The sequence below is a fragment of the Miniopterus natalensis genome, chromosome 3, assembly GCF_054644295.1.
Source record: "Miniopterus natalensis isolate mMinNat1 chromosome 3, mMinNat1.hap1, whole genome shotgun sequence".
In the NCBI taxonomy this organism is placed as follows: Eukaryota; Metazoa; Chordata; class Mammalia; order Chiroptera; family Miniopteridae; genus Miniopterus; species Miniopterus natalensis.
Window position 1 is genome coordinate 50,777,497 of NC_142083.1, and position 19,520 is coordinate 50,797,016.

At 34.9% G+C, this 19,520-nt stretch overlaps 1 protein-coding gene across 6 annotated transcripts in view; it reads right to left on the reverse strand.

The window, feature by feature from the left end:
* SKIC3 (SKI3 subunit of superkiller complex) overlaps positions 1 to 19,520 on the reverse strand; it is a 63,679-nt gene that overhangs the window by 41,672 nt on the left and 2,487 nt on the right. For 3 of the 6 annotated variants that reach the window (XM_016216168.2, XM_016216167.2, XM_016216172.2), the window contains exons 2-16: positions 17,794 to 17,865; positions 15,783 to 15,930; positions 14,252 to 14,342; positions 12,795 to 12,938; positions 11,654 to 11,745; positions 11,158 to 11,233; positions 10,242 to 10,382; positions 8,559 to 8,657; positions 8,339 to 8,447; positions 5,107 to 5,247; positions 4,207 to 4,308; positions 3,193 to 3,332; positions 1,034 to 1,120; positions 848 to 951; positions 257 to 383 (exon numbers count right to left, since the gene is read on the reverse strand). In XM_016216168.2, the coding sequence (XP_016071654.2) occupies positions 257 to 383; positions 848 to 951; positions 1,034 to 1,120; positions 3,193 to 3,332; positions 4,207 to 4,308; positions 5,107 to 5,247; positions 8,339 to 8,447; positions 8,559 to 8,657; positions 10,242 to 10,382; positions 11,158 to 11,233; positions 11,654 to 11,745; positions 12,795 to 12,938; positions 14,252 to 14,341 (1,452 nt within the window). In that variant the 5' untranslated portion in view covers position 14,342; positions 15,783 to 15,930; positions 17,794 to 17,865. The remainder of the gene's footprint in view (positions 1 to 256; positions 384 to 847; positions 952 to 1,033; positions 1,121 to 3,192; positions 3,333 to 4,206; positions 4,309 to 5,106; positions 5,248 to 8,338; positions 8,448 to 8,558; positions 8,658 to 10,241; positions 10,383 to 11,157; positions 11,234 to 11,653; positions 11,746 to 12,794; positions 12,939 to 14,251; positions 14,343 to 15,782; positions 15,931 to 17,793; positions 17,866 to 19,520) is intronic. The other 3 variants (XM_016216170.2, XM_016216171.2, XM_016216169.2) reach the window with 3 other exon arrangements.

A 19,520-nucleotide genomic window follows, 5' to 3' on the forward strand; every position in this document is an offset into this window, starting at 1 on the left:
TGGAAATCACCTAAAAACAATATTGTTTTTCAGAGATAATCATGTCTCATTTTCTCTAACACATGATTCTTAAGGAACTTTTATAATTTTATGATTTAATTTTCTCCTTTAAAACCCATATAACATTCTCACAAAACCTTAGGTGTGAGATAAACAAACAGTTCAGTAGTAATTTTAAGTACCTAACATATAATTATTATTTATGATTTTATAATGAGCCCATTTCAACTAAATTGAATAGTAGCACTTATTATACCTTTAAGAAGTGGGTAAGAGCCTTTGTTTTATCTTTTCTTGTTTCTTCGCCCATGAACCAATATGTTAATCCCAGTTGGTAATGATATTCAGCAACTTCAGGATCTTTCTCAAGAGCTCTCTGAAAACTAAGTCACCAAGGGGAAGTAAAAAGAAACATTAAAATATATATGATACAGAAGGCTCCTAGTTGAAACAATCAAAGTCTGAGTGATTAAAGGATGCTGAATTTGAAACAAGTCACTACTTCAGGATTCAGATTATGAGAAAACAACACCACGATTTGTTTTTTAATAATAGGAGCTTTAAAAAGCACAATGGCCTTTAGCACTACCAATATGCTAAGTGTTCACACCAAACATGTTTGCTTACTGAATATTATAATCAGCTAATCACACTTCAAACTCATCATGGAATTTTTTTATAGTTAATGTGTTACATGCTAAATACAATTCTTAAAAATATTAATAAAGCTTACAAAGATCAAATTTATACAAAACTGGATCTTTATCAAGCCCATTTATTTTGAATTTCTGAAAAATGTAATAAACTAAGATATGACTAGATCTATGAGCAATCTATATATACTTACCATTTTTCTGCTTGTAGATAGTCCTTTTTGGTAAAATGAATAAAAGCCTCCAAGGCATGAGCTTCGGCTAGGTCAGGGTAAGAAGAGAGAACGTCTTCCATAATCTATAAAGTAGGTATCTGTCAATTCCATATCCAAACAAAAATAACTTTTTAAAATAATCTCACTTTGAATGAAAAAACCAACCTTTGAAGCTTCATCTAATGAGCCTTTGTTCAGATAGGCCAAGCTTTTGAGAACCAAAAGTCCTGGGATATTATTTGCATCAGAAACCTAAAAAGTAATTGCAAAAAAGTGCTATAAATCTCCTTCAACACAATGCAGCAATATTTGCTTTAATTAAAGAATTACCATAGAAGAACACAGAATAAAGACACAGAGGTCCTCATTTTGATAGTTATTAACACTTTCATTCTCTGTAATCTTTTTATTGGGAAAAATTTCAAACACATAAAAAAAAATGAGAAGAGTATAATAAAACCACATGTACTCATCATCCAGCTCAAAATTATTAACTCAAAGCCAATCTTTTCTTCTCTATACCTCTACCCATTTCATCACACTTCTGCTTAGATTACCCCACATATTATAACTTTTTATCTGATACTTCAGCATCTATATCTAAAAATTAACTTTTTTTAAATAACACAATCATACTACCATTAAAAACACTTAAAACCAATACATTATTAGTATCATCAAATAATTAGTGTTTGGAGTTCTCACTTGTCTCATATTTGAATAATTTATTTATTTTAATCAAAATCTAAGGAAGGTACATACATTTCAAGTTGCTAAAAGGTCTCTTAAGTCTCTTAATCTCTAGGGTTCCCTTCCATCTATTTTTTTCCTCCATTAAACTGCTGAAAACTATGGGCCATTTGTCAGCTTCTCATAATCTGGCTTTTGCGGAAGGTATTGTCATGGTATTGACATGTTCCTTGGTCCCCGTATCTTCTGTAAATTAGGTCTAGAAACTTGATCTGACTCAAGTTTGATGTTCTGTCAAGAATACATCACGTGGACTTGCACTTGGTTATGTCTAGTGGTCTTTCTCTTTGTGATGCTAGCAGCCAGTGATACTCGATGCCTAGGTCTATTCATAACAGACGGCAAAAAAGGTGATGACTTTTCTCATTCTATCATTCATTTGTGGAATACTGCAACAAAGAGAAATTTCCCCTCCTCTCATTATCTATTTGATTATTCTTAGGAACAATTCACATACGAAAAGCAAGATAAATGCCTTAATTATTTTCAACTGGTTCCTTAGCATCTTCCAAAGATATATTTTATTGAAGATGTTTTGTTGACCCTTTTTTTATATCATCATGAACACATGGATTTAAACATATTTGATGTCTTTCAATCCATGCAGTTACTGGTATTCAAACTGTTCACTCTGCAGCCATTGAGAATCAATCATGCTAGTTCCTGAGCCCTTTTGACACAATGCTTTCTAGCATTATAGGATGTTTTGGGCTCATCTTGTACATTTTCTGTCTCAGACCTGGACTCTACCGGTTCTCCAAAGAAATTTTTGTTCTCTTGTAATAAAAAAATACTGGAAAGACTTCTACAGAGCACTCACACAAAACACAATGTTGGTTGGAAGGCTAGTAGAAAACAAGAAAGTAAGCTATTAGTTCTTGAAGGATGCTGACAACTGTTCTAATTTTAAAGAAATAATATGAAATGCTAAGCCCTTTGAAATATACAAAAACAACCTTAAAAGTTAAAGCCTTGCAATATACTGAGTGATATAATTTTAATTTTAGATGAAAAATGCTTTTATCTGACAAAATCTTTAAAGGTACTATGTTGTTATAATTCATAATTTACTAGCTAAGTTTTTTGCTAGGTAATTTAAAATTGCTTAAACCAAAAACATTAAGAAATCAGTTTCATTCTTAAATATTCATCTTCCTCTGAGTGTTTTACTGAATAAACAAATAAATAACATTCTCTACCATGAAGCAACTAGTGTCCTTAATTATCTTCGTCAATAACCGATAAAATATTTCCTGTAAGAAATCATTTAGCATCCCAAATTAGTAATAATCAAGTAGTAACCTAAGAGAACAAAACGAGAACAGAATAAGAGCAAGTGCTAAAGAAAGAAATTGTATCACATGAAGAGCAGGGTAAGTGCTTAACCAAGGAGCAAACATAAAACACTAGGAGTTTCCAATCGCGTGAATGATTTATAGAAGTACAGATGTGGGGAATTCATACCGCTAACAAAAAATTCATGTAAGTAAATATCTGTGGTAAGGAAAAGTGGCTGCTGCCTGGTTGACTGGAAACGAAGTAAGTCGAAGGGGAAAATTCGATGATAAGACTACCTGGTCAAGAGTACAAATTGCTTCCTCTGAAGATTCATTATCTGGAAGTTTAATCAAAGCCTCTGCTTTCAAACGAAGACAAAGATTCTTCTGATGATGATTGCCACCAGACACTCCAAGATTATCTATGTTCTTCAGAGCTGACAAAATGAAGGACATCTGAATGAAGACAACCATACCACTTTGCTTTTTTATTTCTTTTTAAGAGAGACATAAAATAAATTAGCTACATTAAGAATAAACTACTAGCCCTGGCCAGCTTGCCAAGTGGTTAGAGCGTCGGTCCGACTATGGAATGAGTTTGATTCCAGCCAAGGGCTTGTACCTTGGTTGTAGGCTCAATCCCTGGTCCCGGTCAGGGCGCACGAGGGAGGCAACCAATCAATGTGTCTCTCTCACACTGATGTTTCTCTCTTTATTTCTCTCTCTCCCTTCCACTCTCTCTGCAAAGCAATGGAAAAACTATCCTCAGGTGAGGATTAAAAATAAATAAATAAATTGTCAAAACAATATACATGAAGAATAACTGAAAATTAAGACAAATTCTTCTCTGAACTCTTTATGGAAATATTTGAATTTAAAACAGGACACAGTCAATTTAAAACCTTTATCTTCACATAGCATAAAACAGAACACCCTAAAACACAACAATGGCTTTCCCTATCTGCTACATGACAAAGGTCAGCCCTTAGCGAATGCGTCTGTAACAAACACAGCAAATTCAGGATAATGGAAGGAAAAGAAACTGAATTAGAATGGCCCAGGGTGAATTGTTTCTCAACTATAGAGGCTGGGCCACCAGCTATATCAGCACAGTGAATCACTTCTTGTGATTTTCTATCCCATGCCATTCCAATAGGCTCCAAGAGGCCTTTCCTTATCTACATCAGAGGAATCAAGAACTAGTGAAGGTCCTAGGACACACCAGGATGTATCTGTTTTCTTAAACCACTATCTTTCTCCTTTAAGATGAAAAGAAACAGGGTTGACTGCACTTAAACATGTCAAGAATACCTTGATTGCATGAAAGAAGAGCTTCCTTAGGTCTATGCATTTTGACTTGGGCTTCTGCCAGATGATACCATCCAGTTGTGCAAAGAGGGCTTTCTTTTAACCCTAAAAGGATAAAAGCAAGCACAAAATCCAAGGTTTCCATGACTACTGAGATGAATGGCACCACCATGTAGTCTCCAAATCAGATTCCTTCCCTCTTCCTCATCTCTCACATGTAACCAGTCACAAAGCCACACTGATTCCAGGCGCCAATCCACTTCTTTACCACCAGGACTTAAGTTCAGACCTCCATCCTCTTTATCCCAGATCACCGCAAATGCTCGCCATCGACTCTAACTCATTCTCTACACTGTGGTGAGAATACTTCTAAAACTACAGATGTCATTATAAAATTCCCCTGCTTCAAACCTTCCACTGGTTCCCTGCTGTCCTTAGTGTCCTTAGAATGCTTAACAAGGTTTGCAAGGCCCCTCTTCAGGCTCAGTTCTTGCCCCTTCATGCTCCCACACTTCATTCGTAAATCTGGCCAAACTACAAGCAGGTCCCTGAATACCAACTTTCCTCTAACCTCAGGCTATTTCATTTCTTGGCCTGAAATGCTCCCCCCAACGCCAGGCTTGTTTGTCATTCAGGTCTCAATTTGAATACAAGGATGGAGATATTATTATCTCTCTATTTTATAAATGAAGACTCTGAGACACAGAGTTTAAGTTCCCCAAGGTCTTGAAATTAGTAAGTGGCAGAGTTGGAATTCAAACTTAAGCATACTCTGCAGTATGTAAGTTCATTTTTGTCACCCCTATCTGAAATATACATTCCTTAAAGAAAGGCCCAAAGATAAATACCTAGGACTAAATAACAACTACACCTCATGTTACATGCTATCCACTGTACACTTACCTTCTGTGAAGTTCCTAACAGCATCCTCATATTTTTTGTCTTGTAATGCTTTAATGCCTAAACCAATGAGGCCTGGACCACTTTTTGGATCCATTTCCAGTAATCTACAACAGTACTGCTGTCCCTCATCAGTAAGGTTTCCTGGAATTAAAAGAAAAAGTTATTAGAACACATATACCAAATTTCTAAGCACCAAAACCTATATAACTTAAATCCCAAAAGCTGTCTTAAAAAAGAAAATGAAATGGCTATTAAAACTTCACCTTCAATTTCTACCCATCTGAGTCAAAACTCTTACTCCACAGAAGCATAACTCATGACAGACTACCTTGGCTACATAAACTGTTCTTATCAGAGAAAACTAGGATAAAAAGAAGAGGAGCCCATCATGCATCTTTCCATGATCATCCATAATTAGGGCACCTAAAAACTACACACAGGTAAGCAAAGTATAGATAGGTACTTGAAAATAGTTTCCAAAAGCCTAGGATGAACACAAAAAACTTAAAACAAGGTAAACTTTTCTAACATAGTCCCCTTTGCTAACATCTGGGAGCACAATTATAAGAACAAAAAGAGACTTGGGAGGATTCCATTCGTGTTTAGCCCTATGTAGCATACTCTTTACATATGACCAGATGGCACTTAGTATTCCCGAAAACCATCAGCAATAATAACCCAACTGATCCTGTGTAAAGAGTCAAGGAATATCCTGGGTTCAACCCTCAATTCTTCTCTCCTCATATTAATTCCTGTTGAAAATACTAGCTAAATAAACGTCGAAAATGACAACAGAAAATCGACTTCATTGTTTTTGAATAGAAAATCATTTAACTTATCTGCTCTTTTTAACATTTAAAAGATGCCAAGATTCCAGATTTAATGCTTTTAAAACAGTTTGACAATATAACTTTTATTTCTCGATTAGGCAAGCCACACTTAGGGCTGATGAATACTGAATCTCCAAGGATAAAGGTATTCTGAAGAGGTTCAGGGTAGATGCTAAGTAATACCTATGAAAATTCTGCTTCCTAAAGTTTACTACAAAAAAAAGTGAGTTTTTAAAAATAACTAATTCAGCCCAGCCGGGCGTGGCTCTACGGTTGAGCATCAACCGGGGATCCAGGCGATCAGGGTTCGATTCCCGGTCAGGGCACATGCCCGGGTTGTGGGCTCGATCAATGACTCTCTCATCATTGATGTTTCTATCTCTCTCTCCCTCTCCTTTCCTTTCTCTGAAATCAATAAAGATATATTTAAAAATAAAATTAATAAAATAAAATAAAAAATAAAAATAACTCATTTCTCACATCCCAAAGAAACTGATCACTACTATGGAATTTTTCTTCTAAATAAAATTCAGGGGGGGAAAAACAGCATGTACTCATTTCTTTATTTTCACCTGGATTTTCTAGTATTTCTAGAACACAAAATCTCAAGCTCTTTTCTTTTTGGATTGAAGAACTAAGCTTTCTTTTCCTCCCCCATTTCAGCAATAAAGCAAAATAAAACAAATGAAAAAGGCCATTTAGCATGAAGTAACATTCATCAGATGACAACTGTGAAAGTTAGTCACTGTTTGTTATGTGAAGCTTTATTAACTGAATCATTCTGAAAGTCAATCTTCAAGTCCCCACATGCAAAGGAGCACAAAGAAGAATGACACGTATGTGTCCCCAGTGGGAGAGAATCCAGTGATTAACTGCTGCCAAGCAGCAAATCCCACAGATACTAAAGTACTCTGGGGGAGAAAGGAGGCCAGAAGTTCTTAGTGCACAAAAAGTTTGGTTAAGAGGCGTAATAAAAAGAAAAAGGGAATCATGAAGCAGCTTCCTACTGTCCTGCATTAACTATTAAACTTCCACTCCAGAATACTAATTTACATTAGAATGAGCTTAAGCCTAAACTGCTACATTCCAAATTCCTACAACCAAAAATTGAGCAGAGAAAACACTTTTCCTTGCTGTACCATGTGTGTAAATATCCACCAGCCCACTTCCTCTTTGCCAGGATATAGGACACTCTCTCAGTTCTGCAAAATACCAACCCCAAACCCTCTTCAAGAAATTTTTTTTCACATAAATCAACACTCTCTAGTCAGTCAGCATAATTTATTTTATATCTCTTTATTAGAGAACTTGGTCAAATACTGAATTTAGTGGCAAAACTCTGCAGACTATTTGTTGATCCCATTTCTTCTCTGTATTTTGTAGGTGTTTGGAATATAAGGACTATGTTTAATTGACAAATCCACATTACAGGCATAGATATGCTTATTGAGAAAGCATTCAATCAGTTCTCAGGAAGAAATTTCAAAGTATCCTCTTGTACCATTTGGCACAGGAACAGGTCAAGAATGGGACAAGGTACAAACCACGAATAGCTGAATAGGCAGAGACAGAAAAGAGTGAACATCAGCCATTAATTTCTTAGTAGCAATTTTAACAGTAGAAAAAGAGGTGGAGGGTGGGTACCAGAGGCAACACAATACAGAAAATCTGTCTACTTACACTGGGAACACCTTGAGACTCCTGTTAAAATCTGAAGAAACTGGGTGATTTTGGAACTATGCAATTCCCCTCCTCCTCTAAAAGCTTACTTTCCCTTCACATGCTTCCTCTTCCCCTCCCTTAAAAGCAGTCAGTCAAGTCCCAGGATTGCTTCTTTCTATACCTGCTAACCACTTCTTCCTACTCTTATTCCATCATTGTAATCCAAATTCCAACTCAACAACTCTGATTTAAAGAGATAGTGCTCATAAAGGCCTCCTAATCATCAAGTCAGTTGCAAATCTCCTTTCTGAAACGCTCCCTGGTTGCCTTCTGTGTTGTTTTGCAAGTCCACAACCTTCCTCCTGGACCTCTCGTCTTTTCTGCCCTCTATTTCCCTCTCCCCCTTCTCCCTCCCTTTCCCTTTAAGCTGTCATCTGGAGTACATTTTAACTCCTCCTGTTTATCTAATTTCTATGGAAAATTCAAGACCTTCTTCAATCCCCATTTTCAAAGGTACTTCACTGATCAACAACTCATAATTCCTCTGCATCACTATACTTTCCTATATTTATCAGCCTTTTCATGTGCACAAAGACTACACTGTACTTCTTTTGATGTCCAGAAATACTGAAGCAATACTTTACACATGGTAGGGACTAAAACAAATTTTATCCATGGTAACATCACTCCCACACATTCACACACTTCTAGGATGCACAATATAATAAAGAAGAAATTACCTGATTCAATTAAATGCAAACAAAGTACTTCTAATGGATATTGCACAGTGGGATAGATTTTTATCATTCCTTCACAGGCCTTCTTCAACCTAGCAGTCTCATGAGGAAACTTGAAAATATAAAAGGAAAATAAACTAAGTAGCAGTAAAATATACTTCTGGGCACTTTCCTATTTAGAATAAAAAAAACTCACGATTAGAGATTTTAAAAATCAGCTTACTTTGGATAAACACTGAATGAAATGTCTATAAAGTACTTGATGATCTTCACTGGGAATCTTATCTGATAAATCCAATGCATTCTCGAAAGCAGTTAAAAGCTGAAACAAATAAACAAAAAAGCTATCATCGGTAGCATATTTAAATGACAATTGTAAAACAGCTGCACATATAAGACTCACACAAACTACACACTCAACTAGCTGCAAATGCATTTTAGAGTCTGGCCCTGATAATTTCAATGAGGAAAAACATGTATTTATAAGTTTGGAATACATTCTAACTCCACTGCCAGCAGACTGCACAGAACTAACAAGAAATAACTATAAATTGGCAACACTGATTTAATAAAACATTCTTATAAGTTTGCTGATGCTTACAAAATAGCCAACCAGAGAAGTATAGTCTTACATACTAAAAGTATAGTCTTACATGCTAATTGTAATACTATACTTCTGAAATCATCAGCATGTTCTTTGGAACATCTTTAATGGTAGCAAATTTTCAATCTTAAAAATATTTTTTATGAAGTTGCTATGCTTTTGGTAAAATAAAACCAAAAATATGACTAAACTATAATAAAATAATTTCTCTTATACAGTATCATTGACTTTGAAGAAAATTCCAAAAGAGAACTTCTAAATATGTTTTGAGCCAGAAAAACAATATTAGAATCCAAAGCAAGCACTTTAAAGGATGGCATTCATTTGGTTATATAAGCTCTACATTTTTAAAAAGATTTCTCATGACTCTACAATGAAAACTCATAATACAGTTCACTACCTCAAATTTTCTTTATGCAGTATGTATAAAGTTCATATAAATAAGTAAAATTTTACAGTTCTGATAAAGCTAATGATGTTGCCAAAAAAAAAAAAAAAGCCTAACTTAGTCAAGCACAAGGTTTTTTTTAAAAAAAAGGTAATGAAAATAATCCACATGGAAAATAGGGGATACACTGGTTTCTGAACACACTTAAATAAAGCACTTATGATTAGCATTCAAGGCGAAAATAATCATCCTCAAGAACCCTTTCATCGTATTTTTAAGAGTTAGAAGCCAGTTCTTAAGATGAAAAGTATAATTCGTTCTCTTTCATAAGGAGGTATAGTATAGACAATCCACAAAAATATTTTACTTAATTTGGTATGTGTTTAATTTTCAAGGAAAATAATGATGCCATAATATGAAGACATAATATAAGAGAAGTTAGAAATCACCTAATTCTGTCACTGCTAAATTTTTCCAGAGCTGAATTTATACACAGATAAACCAACACACGGACAAATGCCAATCTTGTTCTCACATTCACAACCCCAGCTCTGAGGCTTCTGCCTGACATGGAGTAGGCTCCTGATAAACATTTTCTAAATAAATGAACAAACTAATGAGCGAACAAATGAACAATATACAGAGAAAGAGCTTTCCATCCTATATAGAGCCTATTATTGCTTTCAGTTAAGATTTCCATTCAATTTTAAAAGTGTACATTGAATGGCTACATACTATAATAAGAAACTAAGGTTATTTTTAAACTTACAAATATAAAAAATAGAATAATGGAGATATTTCTGCATTTAAAACCGAACATGTTATACCGTCTAGTCTGACCCAAGGTACTCTCCATATTCTAAATACATCATTACACTTGCACTTTCTAAATTCGGGAACAAACAGGGGAATACCAGTTGCTGGGTCTCGTTATTCTCCCCCTCAGTACTCTCAGCCAGCCACTGAGTCAATTTCCTCCACAGCTGATAAAGCTCCTGGTTGTCTGCACCTGCTTCTTGCCGTGTCTTTATCAATCTGTGCCATGTTCGGGCCACCTATCGAGGAAATTTAAAATGGTTATTTTATCTTAAATACTAAACATGCCAATAAAGAAATCAAATCTGCAAATAAAAATATTTTTATCTGCTAATACATAAAAACAGGAAAAGCACAGAACTCCACCTATCATGAACTCCATAAAGAAGAAGTTGAGCCAGGCCAGGCATGGCTCAGAGGTTGAGCATCGACCTAGAATCCGGGAGATCTCGGTTCGATTCCCGGTCAGGGCACATGCCTGGGTTGTGGGCTCGATCCCCAGTGGGGGTCGTGCAGGAGGCAGCCGATCAATGACTCTCTCATCATTGATGTTTCTGTCTCTCTCTCTCCCTTCCTCTCTCAGAAATCAATAAAGATATATTTTAAAATATAAAATAAAAGAATAAGTTGATTGGGTAAATCTACATAGTCCTTATATGAGAAATATGACTGAGCTACCAGAGTAGATACAGGGATAATGACAACATATCCCAATCCTCATAACCTACAGCATCAGCTCTGGAGATGCCACAAATAGGCCACTATATTCTGCAAACAATGCTTTTACTTATTTTATTTATCCCTGCAATTTCAGAAAGGTTTGAAAGTTATAATACCTGAATTTTGAATTCTAATTTAGTTTTCAAGTCACTGTAATTTGTACTATTCCTCTAAATTCCTTTAAGACCATACTACATAACTATTTTTAAAATTTTCCCTAAAGCTAAATGAAAGCTTCTTCTAATAATGATCTTATTAAAAAAAGTATACTACCCCAGAAAATCATTAACCAACCTCTACATGTTTCTTTTCTTGGTAATACAGATCCACCAGTTTCTTACAGACATCGCACCACTTCTGTTTGTCAACACTTAGAATAAAAAAAAAGAATTTTGAATCTGAGTAATAAAAACAATCAAAGGCTTAGAACACCAGAATTAAAATAGCTCAATAATATTGTCAGGTACTATTTTTAATCAGAACATACTACAGGTTTCATATTATAGTAAAATTTTATAAAATGAGATTCTCATAAAAAGAAAAGGTTTAAGAAACATTATCTTCCATTACACTGACCGAAAGTAATACCAAAGTTCCCAAATTAGTCAATCTTCTTACTAACAGTATTTTATTCTGTTCTGATTACAATCAAGAGATTCTGTTACAATAGTCTGAAAGAAAATCGTTTCCCGATTCCCAGTAAATGTTGGGAGTACTTCTATATAATTTTTAATCAGTTTTTCTGATTTATGCTTTTAAAGAAACTGGCCTTTCCCCACATATTGATTACCTTTCATAAAGATCCAGGAGCTTTTGGTAAACACCAGGTAAGTCATCCTTAGCATTTATCTGATTACATTTCTCATACAGGCTTGCTAATCCCTAAAAGAGGAAGTACATAGTAGAGATTACTCTTCCAAAAATATCTAACGTTCTTATATTTATTTTGCTAAAGTGACAAGATATATAGATTATTCATGATAAAGATAATTATAATTAATAAATGAAATATGTCTGGGATTTGCCTCCAAATAATTTGGGGTGAGAGGGAGTAGGTGAAAGTTTAGATGAAAAAAATTGAATGTAAGAGGACTTTTATTGGAGCTGGACAGATATAGAAGGACTCACACCACTGTCTTTTCTTTTGAAAATTTATTTGGAGTGTTTCACAACAAAAAATATTTTTTAACGGTTATACAATCTTAATCCCTAAGACATTACCATATAACACTACCTTTATATGGTGAAACAAACAAAAAAAATAATCCAAGTAGTCTATGGAAATTGTCATTTTTGCTTCAATAAAGGTCAGACACCCAAAACCAATCAGTACATAACAAAAGCAAGCATCTCTAAGCGTGTCACCAGATACCCTCATTCATGTTCTTATTTATGTAAACCTGAGACAAACAGGTTCATGTTCTCCAGAGCCTACTTCTTCCTTTTAATCACAGTTTCTAAGATGTGATTAAGATATGAAACAAAGTTATTAAATATGAAAAAGCTGGACACCATTAAATAAGAAAAAATAATTTAACTTATACTCAAAAATAGGGAATTGCAAATTTTCTACATTATTTTTAGAAAACATATTACTATACATTCCTTTTCTCTCAGGTAAACATAAGGAATCGTTTTGACAAGTCTTTCATACGCACATATAATTAAGTTGAAGATTTACATAACGTTTCAATTCCATTCCTCACATTTGGAAATAATTCACTGGATTGTTAAATAGTAGTAAAATAGCATCGTTGGCACCACTTGTTTTAAAAGTAACTTTCAGGTTTAGAAGACCAATAAATTTAAATGTTTTTCTCATGTGGGGTAAGTAGAAGTTTAAATTTAAAAAAATAAAAATAAAGCTGCTACCTGTAATTTTTTAAATGGAAAAATAACTCTTTCTTATAGGGAAAATAATTTTTACATACCTGCCAAGCTAGTAATTGATCTGGCTCTAGTTCAGCCGCTTTCTTATAGGCACCCTGGGCCTGATCAGGTTGTTCTAGCTCAGCTGCAGCAACACCAATAAAAACCCAGGCATTATAGTTATTTTTCTCTTGTTTTAACACTGTCTGATTAAAAAATAAATAAAAGAGCAGGTCATTAAATTTCAGAAGTAATGGACAAACAACAAAAAGCCTACCTGAAGGTCAGAAAATCTGGGTCTACCACTAACTGGACAGTCTTAAAAAAATGCCACAACCTCTGGTATTCAGTTTCTTCAGTAAGAGACAGAGACTGGATCAGTAATTTTAAGGGGTCTAAATATGAGGTATACTTTTTAAAAGCTGCCCAAGTAATACCGATGCCTCCAACGAATTCACCCCTTTGTCTTTTCAGAGTACCGTGTATAAAAAGAACAATAAGATTGTTCTTACCACCCAACCATCCTGTCTTTTTCCACTCCATAGTGCTAGTAGTTAACCCACAAAACTGTTTTCCATATCATTTCACTTTATCTAACTCCAATATTTTCATTCACTATAACATTTTCCCATATTAGAGTGATAGATATTTTCACTGAAATTATAGGCTAGGAAACTAGACTGACCCCAATGTGACTGTACAAAGTATGTTCCAGTAAATAGTGGTGATGAATGTTTAAACAATACCTGTCAACTAACAAAAAACTGTATGTAGAGCTATTACTTTCAGAAATAACAGCTACTTGCTAGGGTAAAATAGTGTGAAACAGAAAGCAAAGATGTTCTAGTAAAAGAAAATAAAACAAGAACTTACATGCATAACCCATGGCCACAGACAATAGTATGGGGAAGGCCTGGGGGTGGGGCAGATGTGGGATGGAGGGGATCAATGGGGGGGGAGGGGACATCTGTAATACTTTCAATAATAAAGATAAATAAAACCGGAAAAAAATCCACAAAAAAACAAAACAAAACAAAACTAGTAGCTAAAATGAAATCAGTGCTTAAAGTGTTTACGTATTGTAGAGAAAATAAGAACATTCTCATGACTTGAACAAGTTAGGTTATGTGTATCCACATACCACTTCCAGCAATCTGTCACCAATGTACACGCAAATTCCATTCTATCCAAGAATGTTGCCTCCCCGACAAAAACAAGAATGAGGTAACTACCAAAGTTAAGCTCTGAACACTGGGGCCTTATTAATGCTTGTGTCCCCAACACTAAGAAAAATGACTGGCATGTAACTGCTGAACAAATGGTAAATGCCACAGTCAACCAGCAATCAGTAAGTACCTGCTACGTGCCTAATGACCAGGCTTTCAAAATTTGCAACAGACTTTTAAGGAACTGCCCTTTCTTCAGTGAAAATTTTGTATCCTTCCTGTACACCTCAATTCCTGTAATTATGCTAAAGAGGTAACATACTGTTATTGTGGAAGAACAAAATATCAGTTACCTTACAATGTTTCAAAGCTTCTTTGTATTCTTTGTTTCTGATGGCATCTCTAGCACTTTTTAGAGCAGTCTTCACTTCCTTGCTGGACATTCTGACAAAATAAAAAGCCTGATTGAATGTACAATAATAACCTACATAATTGTAACAGTGCCAGCAAACTTAACCATCTGAAAAAGGTACATGTGATTCCTTCTACCTGGAATACTCTTTCCCCCCTTAATATACACATAGCTTATTCCCTCACCTCTTCAGATTTTTACTCAAATGTCACTTCCTCAGTGGAACCTTCACTGGCCACCCTATTTTAAAATGTCAACACTGCCTTACCCAATATTCCCTTAGTCCCCTCTCTGACACTGCACTTATTTTTCTTTATCACCATCTTACACACTTATATTTCATACACTATATATTTTACTTATTTATCTTATTTAATAAAATAAATCCCAATCCCAGCAGAACGTAACTTCTATGTAGGCAGGGATTTTTGCCTGTTGTTGCTCTTGCTTTTTTTTTCCTGCTGCTGCATAGTCAACACCTAGTATCTGACAACTTGTATATATTAATAAATACCTGCTGCACCTGAGTTGCATTAGAATTATACTCACTCTTCTTATAGTAGGCCACAACACAGATGATCCTATGGGCCATGACCTAAAACACCCCAATTTTAATCCAATTCTACACTAAGTAAAATTTGGTAGAATAAGCCCAAGTCACAGACTCTGAACATTAATACAAATAAATTTCAGTAACTATGATGTAAGAGTTTAAGACAGCATTCTATTTTTAAGCTAGTTTTTTTAATATATAAATCAAGATATTAACTTTCTTCACAGTAAGGGTTACTGTAGGATTATAGTAATTTAGTACTCTTTGTAATATATTAATCTTTGAAAAAAAATAAATGTGCTGTTTACACTTAAATGAAGGTGATGAATATGCAAGAGGACTGTATATGAACTTCAGCCATGAAAAGTATATCAATTGGCAGACAAAGTATTTCTTCACTTAATATTAAGATATAATATTTAATTTTAAGTGAACTAACATATCTTAAGATTTCACAACTTATTCACATTTACCAGTAAACAAGTTGTCAAATTCAATCACAACTTGGTATTGAAAAAAAGAAACATTTGCATTTTCTGTCAACTCCATTGAACTCTAATATCATCAGGAATGTAAAACAGAGCTGCATAAATATTAAGTCATTATAGACTGCAGATATTCAAGGCAGCAAGTGAACTAAGAAAATGGCTCGCTGACAAGCTACACCAACAGTCCCTTATATCCAAATGAGGCTGAGGTAGAAGTACAAGATCAAAGAAGTTACCGAATTTTTAAAAATCCTTTTGGCTTAAAAAATGTTAGATTAAAAATAATATAAAGTTTAAGATATCTTAAATCAATTTATCTGCACCCAAAATCAGATTCCCTTAATTGGCATAAAAATAACTTTTTACCTAGTTACAATAATTATATAAGTAAAGCAACATATTTCATGTTATTTTAGAAACTGCCCTCTCACCTGAAATTATCTTGGTATAAATTTATAGCTGCAAACTACAGAGGGATTTTTCCTGTAGTTTACAAATCTTGATTGGAGCAGGCAACAAATTTCAATGCTGATTAAGTTTTTTCATGTCAAAGTTATCCTTGGTGGGTAAACCTGCAGACTTAAGAAGAGAACATCAATGATGATAACAGCTAATCTAGACCAACAGAAAGGGATAGAAAGGCATACAAAGGGGAAAATCAAGAGTCCAAGTTAAAAAAGAACAAAAACAGTTTCAAGACAAGGCCAAGCAAAAACAAACAGGAGAATGCAACTTTTCCAGGACAAAGCACCATCTTTTCTATCACTCGACAGCGAACAATCAAGAACCAACCAGCACCAACACTCCCAAGCTAAACACAGCAGATGACATAAAAGAAATAGCAAAGAAAGCCTCTGTTCCTAATAATATAAACTAAGTCAAGAGAAAGGCCTAAAGCGTATGTGTCGTCAGTGACTCAAATGCTAAACTAGGGATAATGAGGGCAAGTGCAATAGGAATTCGGAGGAGAAAAGTGTGGTGTGAAGTAATTACCAGCCACCAAATGGAGAAGGTGGGATTTAAGAATGGAGACAAGAAGGAAAATTAGCCCAGCCAGAGGTAACTGCATTAGCAAGGGCAGAGAGATAGAGATGAATGTGACATGGACAGGAAACAGCAGCAAGGCCAGGCTGAATGGAACAGAGGGAAGTGAAGAACAGAAGAAAACGAAGCTGGGTAGGTGAAGCACCACATCACAGGAGATCTTCAGTCAGGCAGACAAGCTTACACTTAATACAGCAGCAAACAGCTGTTACATGCTTCTAAGTAGGCTATCTTTCAAAGCCCCTAGAGACAAACTCCATTCTTCTCTTGGTAACCAATAGTAATGTTCAATACCCTTCCATAGCCCTATGTGTCTCCATATGTAGTCCCAATTACTCATGCAATTACGATTGCTCGTGCCTCGGTGGAATTCTCCATGCTTCACTTGCTAGTCCTTCATTGATTTGGCATTTAGCATAATACACTAGCACTGAGGCCCTCTCTTCACCTACAATAAATAAATATATTATATATATATATATGTATATGTATATGTATATATACACACATACACATATGCATATATATACACATACATACATGTTTTAGGGGTTTAAATAATTTTTTACAAGACAAAAAAATATGCCATTTTCTAGCCCTGAAAACATCTTCTTTTTGGGAGCTGGGGTGGAGAAGGGAGAGGCTCACTCACTCATTTTCCAAACAAAGCTTTACTGAGCACTAACCATCTACTAGGCACCATCAAACTCATTTCCTTTCACAGAGTAAAAACCTACTAGCCAAAATGATTCCAGGTAACCCCTATACTCCTCTATTTGGGATAATTCCCTCCATTACGAGCATTTCCAACACTTAAAGGAAAAACCTAGCTCTCTTACAAGTATATAATCTTCTTCCTCAGCCCTGCACTTCCTCTTATACCTCTCCTCCTCCTTTTTTCTCCTCAATCTCAACTGACTTTTTTTAAATAAGAGCATCCATTTTGCATATTTTCACTCAATAAAAGTTTTCTACTACCAACCTAAAAGATTTTAACTCAATATATCAAGCATAAAAAGTAGTTACAATTGTACTTTAAAAAAGTCAGAAAGTGACAACCATGCCAAATAGACAACAATATACCTCAAAACTAATAAATATAGGTAGATGGAATAATATATCCCATATGCCCCGCCTAAAGCTATGGAACCTTAAGCTATATTCAGTTGTGCAAATACAAAGATTCCACAAAGCAAAAAAAATAGTAACAAAGCAATAAATAATAGTAACAATAATGAAAGTTAATTACAGAAAAGCAAAAAATGAAACCCTTAAATCTAATAAAAGTCTAAAAGTATTTTGTGATGACCGTTCTTCTGAAAGGAACTGGTGAAAACAATCATTAAGTAAAAGCAGACTCTAATCACCTATTATTGAGCATTCTAGACACTTGCTTACCTTGCACCTATCGTCACTAGCACTGTCTTCTTTTTGCACTGAATTTCAGACTGGTCCTTAACCGTCATCCATCTAAATTAGTAAAATATGAGACAGGCACATTAAAAGGATGACATGCATAATTCAAAACCTACTATACTTTTTAACACATCAGATTCAAACTCAATTTTCATAGATAACTTAAAACATTAGAAATAATTATGTACAACTTTTCATTCTTTTTCTTTCCCAAAGAAACACTAATCTTAATCTCCAAATTTCAGAATTAGTTTAACCATCCTCAGGAGGGAGATAAAAGGAACTTGTATAGACAATCGGGCTCTGAAAAAAATATTCCACAAACACAAAATACACTACCTCCAATATAAAAAACTGAGCTGAAAGAGAATATTGCCTATTTCTACGCTACTTTGTCTTGAATCTAGGACAACTAAGGGCACTTATTTATATCCAATTTTCAGCAGCCTGCCTAACTACACTAAAGTGAACCTTGTTCTAAGCCAGAAAATTATAAATTTTTTTAAATGGTGCCCACATCATGCAACTAAATTAGTTTGTAACTTAATAAAAATAGAGAAAACTTTAAGGTTAAAAATCCATTTAAATAGCCCTCTAAAATATTGACACAAATTCTACATGACTACAAATTCTAAGTATCTTTTGATGGCATCCCTGGAATAAATTTTGTCAAACAAAATTAATCTAGAATGCTTCATGGAGAGAATCGAGTGATTTTGAAAAACTGAATACAGTTTAAAAACAACAACACATGCTACTTGAGAACTAGAAAATGAACAAAATTTAGATGAAGCAGGTGGGGATGAACAAGAAACAGTAAGTTTACTGGACTAAAACAAGCTATCAATATACTTAAACAGAATGGTTAGTTCCACAGAGAATGACTGTAAAGAAAACAAAGATCTGTGACCCAAACGATTTTTAGGAAAGTAAACATTAAAATACGGGGTGGGGAGGTTAACCAAATGTTAAAACCTCACTCTTCACATCACCAACTTCTTTAAGGCCCCTTCCAGCTACACTTGAGTCTTCCCATCCAACCTATTTTATTACTCAGTCACTTCAACTCCATTCATACAAAACACCCTAGATTTTATCAGCCCCTTCATTCTGTGGTAACCACCAACCAAAGCAAGACTTAACCTGGTTGAGAAGGGGCTCAGGAATCAGATGGATCTGGGTTCAAGAGCCATCAGACCCTGGGTACCTTACTTCACAATTCCAAGCCTATTTCCTCATTGGTAAAGTAAGGATTACATCACTTACCCGATATGTATATATATTGGGTTCAAGATGGAGTGCTTGAACCCAATATATGTAACATCTGTTCTCCTTATCTATGTCACCCGACTTCACTGCTTTTTTCCATTCCTAACCCACAGTGGTTATTATATACTTCCTCTATATATATAAGATCCCCAAGCCCCTCCTTCCTTGATCTCTCAAGAAGCAACCCTCTTGCCTATGCTCCTCAAAAGAGGCTATCATTAAACGCAAGTATCCTCTTCAGATCGGTCAGTACACAAATACTAGACTAAACCTGCAACAGACACCATTCCCTCTTTTGAACCACTGAAGCATTTATTGGTTGAGCTGAACAGTGACACTTAACAGATACTTTTTATTGTTCTGTATAGCCGTGCCCTGTCTCCCAGGTCAAAAAAGTCCCTAAATAAAGGTAATATATCTTGATGTAATGTTAATTACAA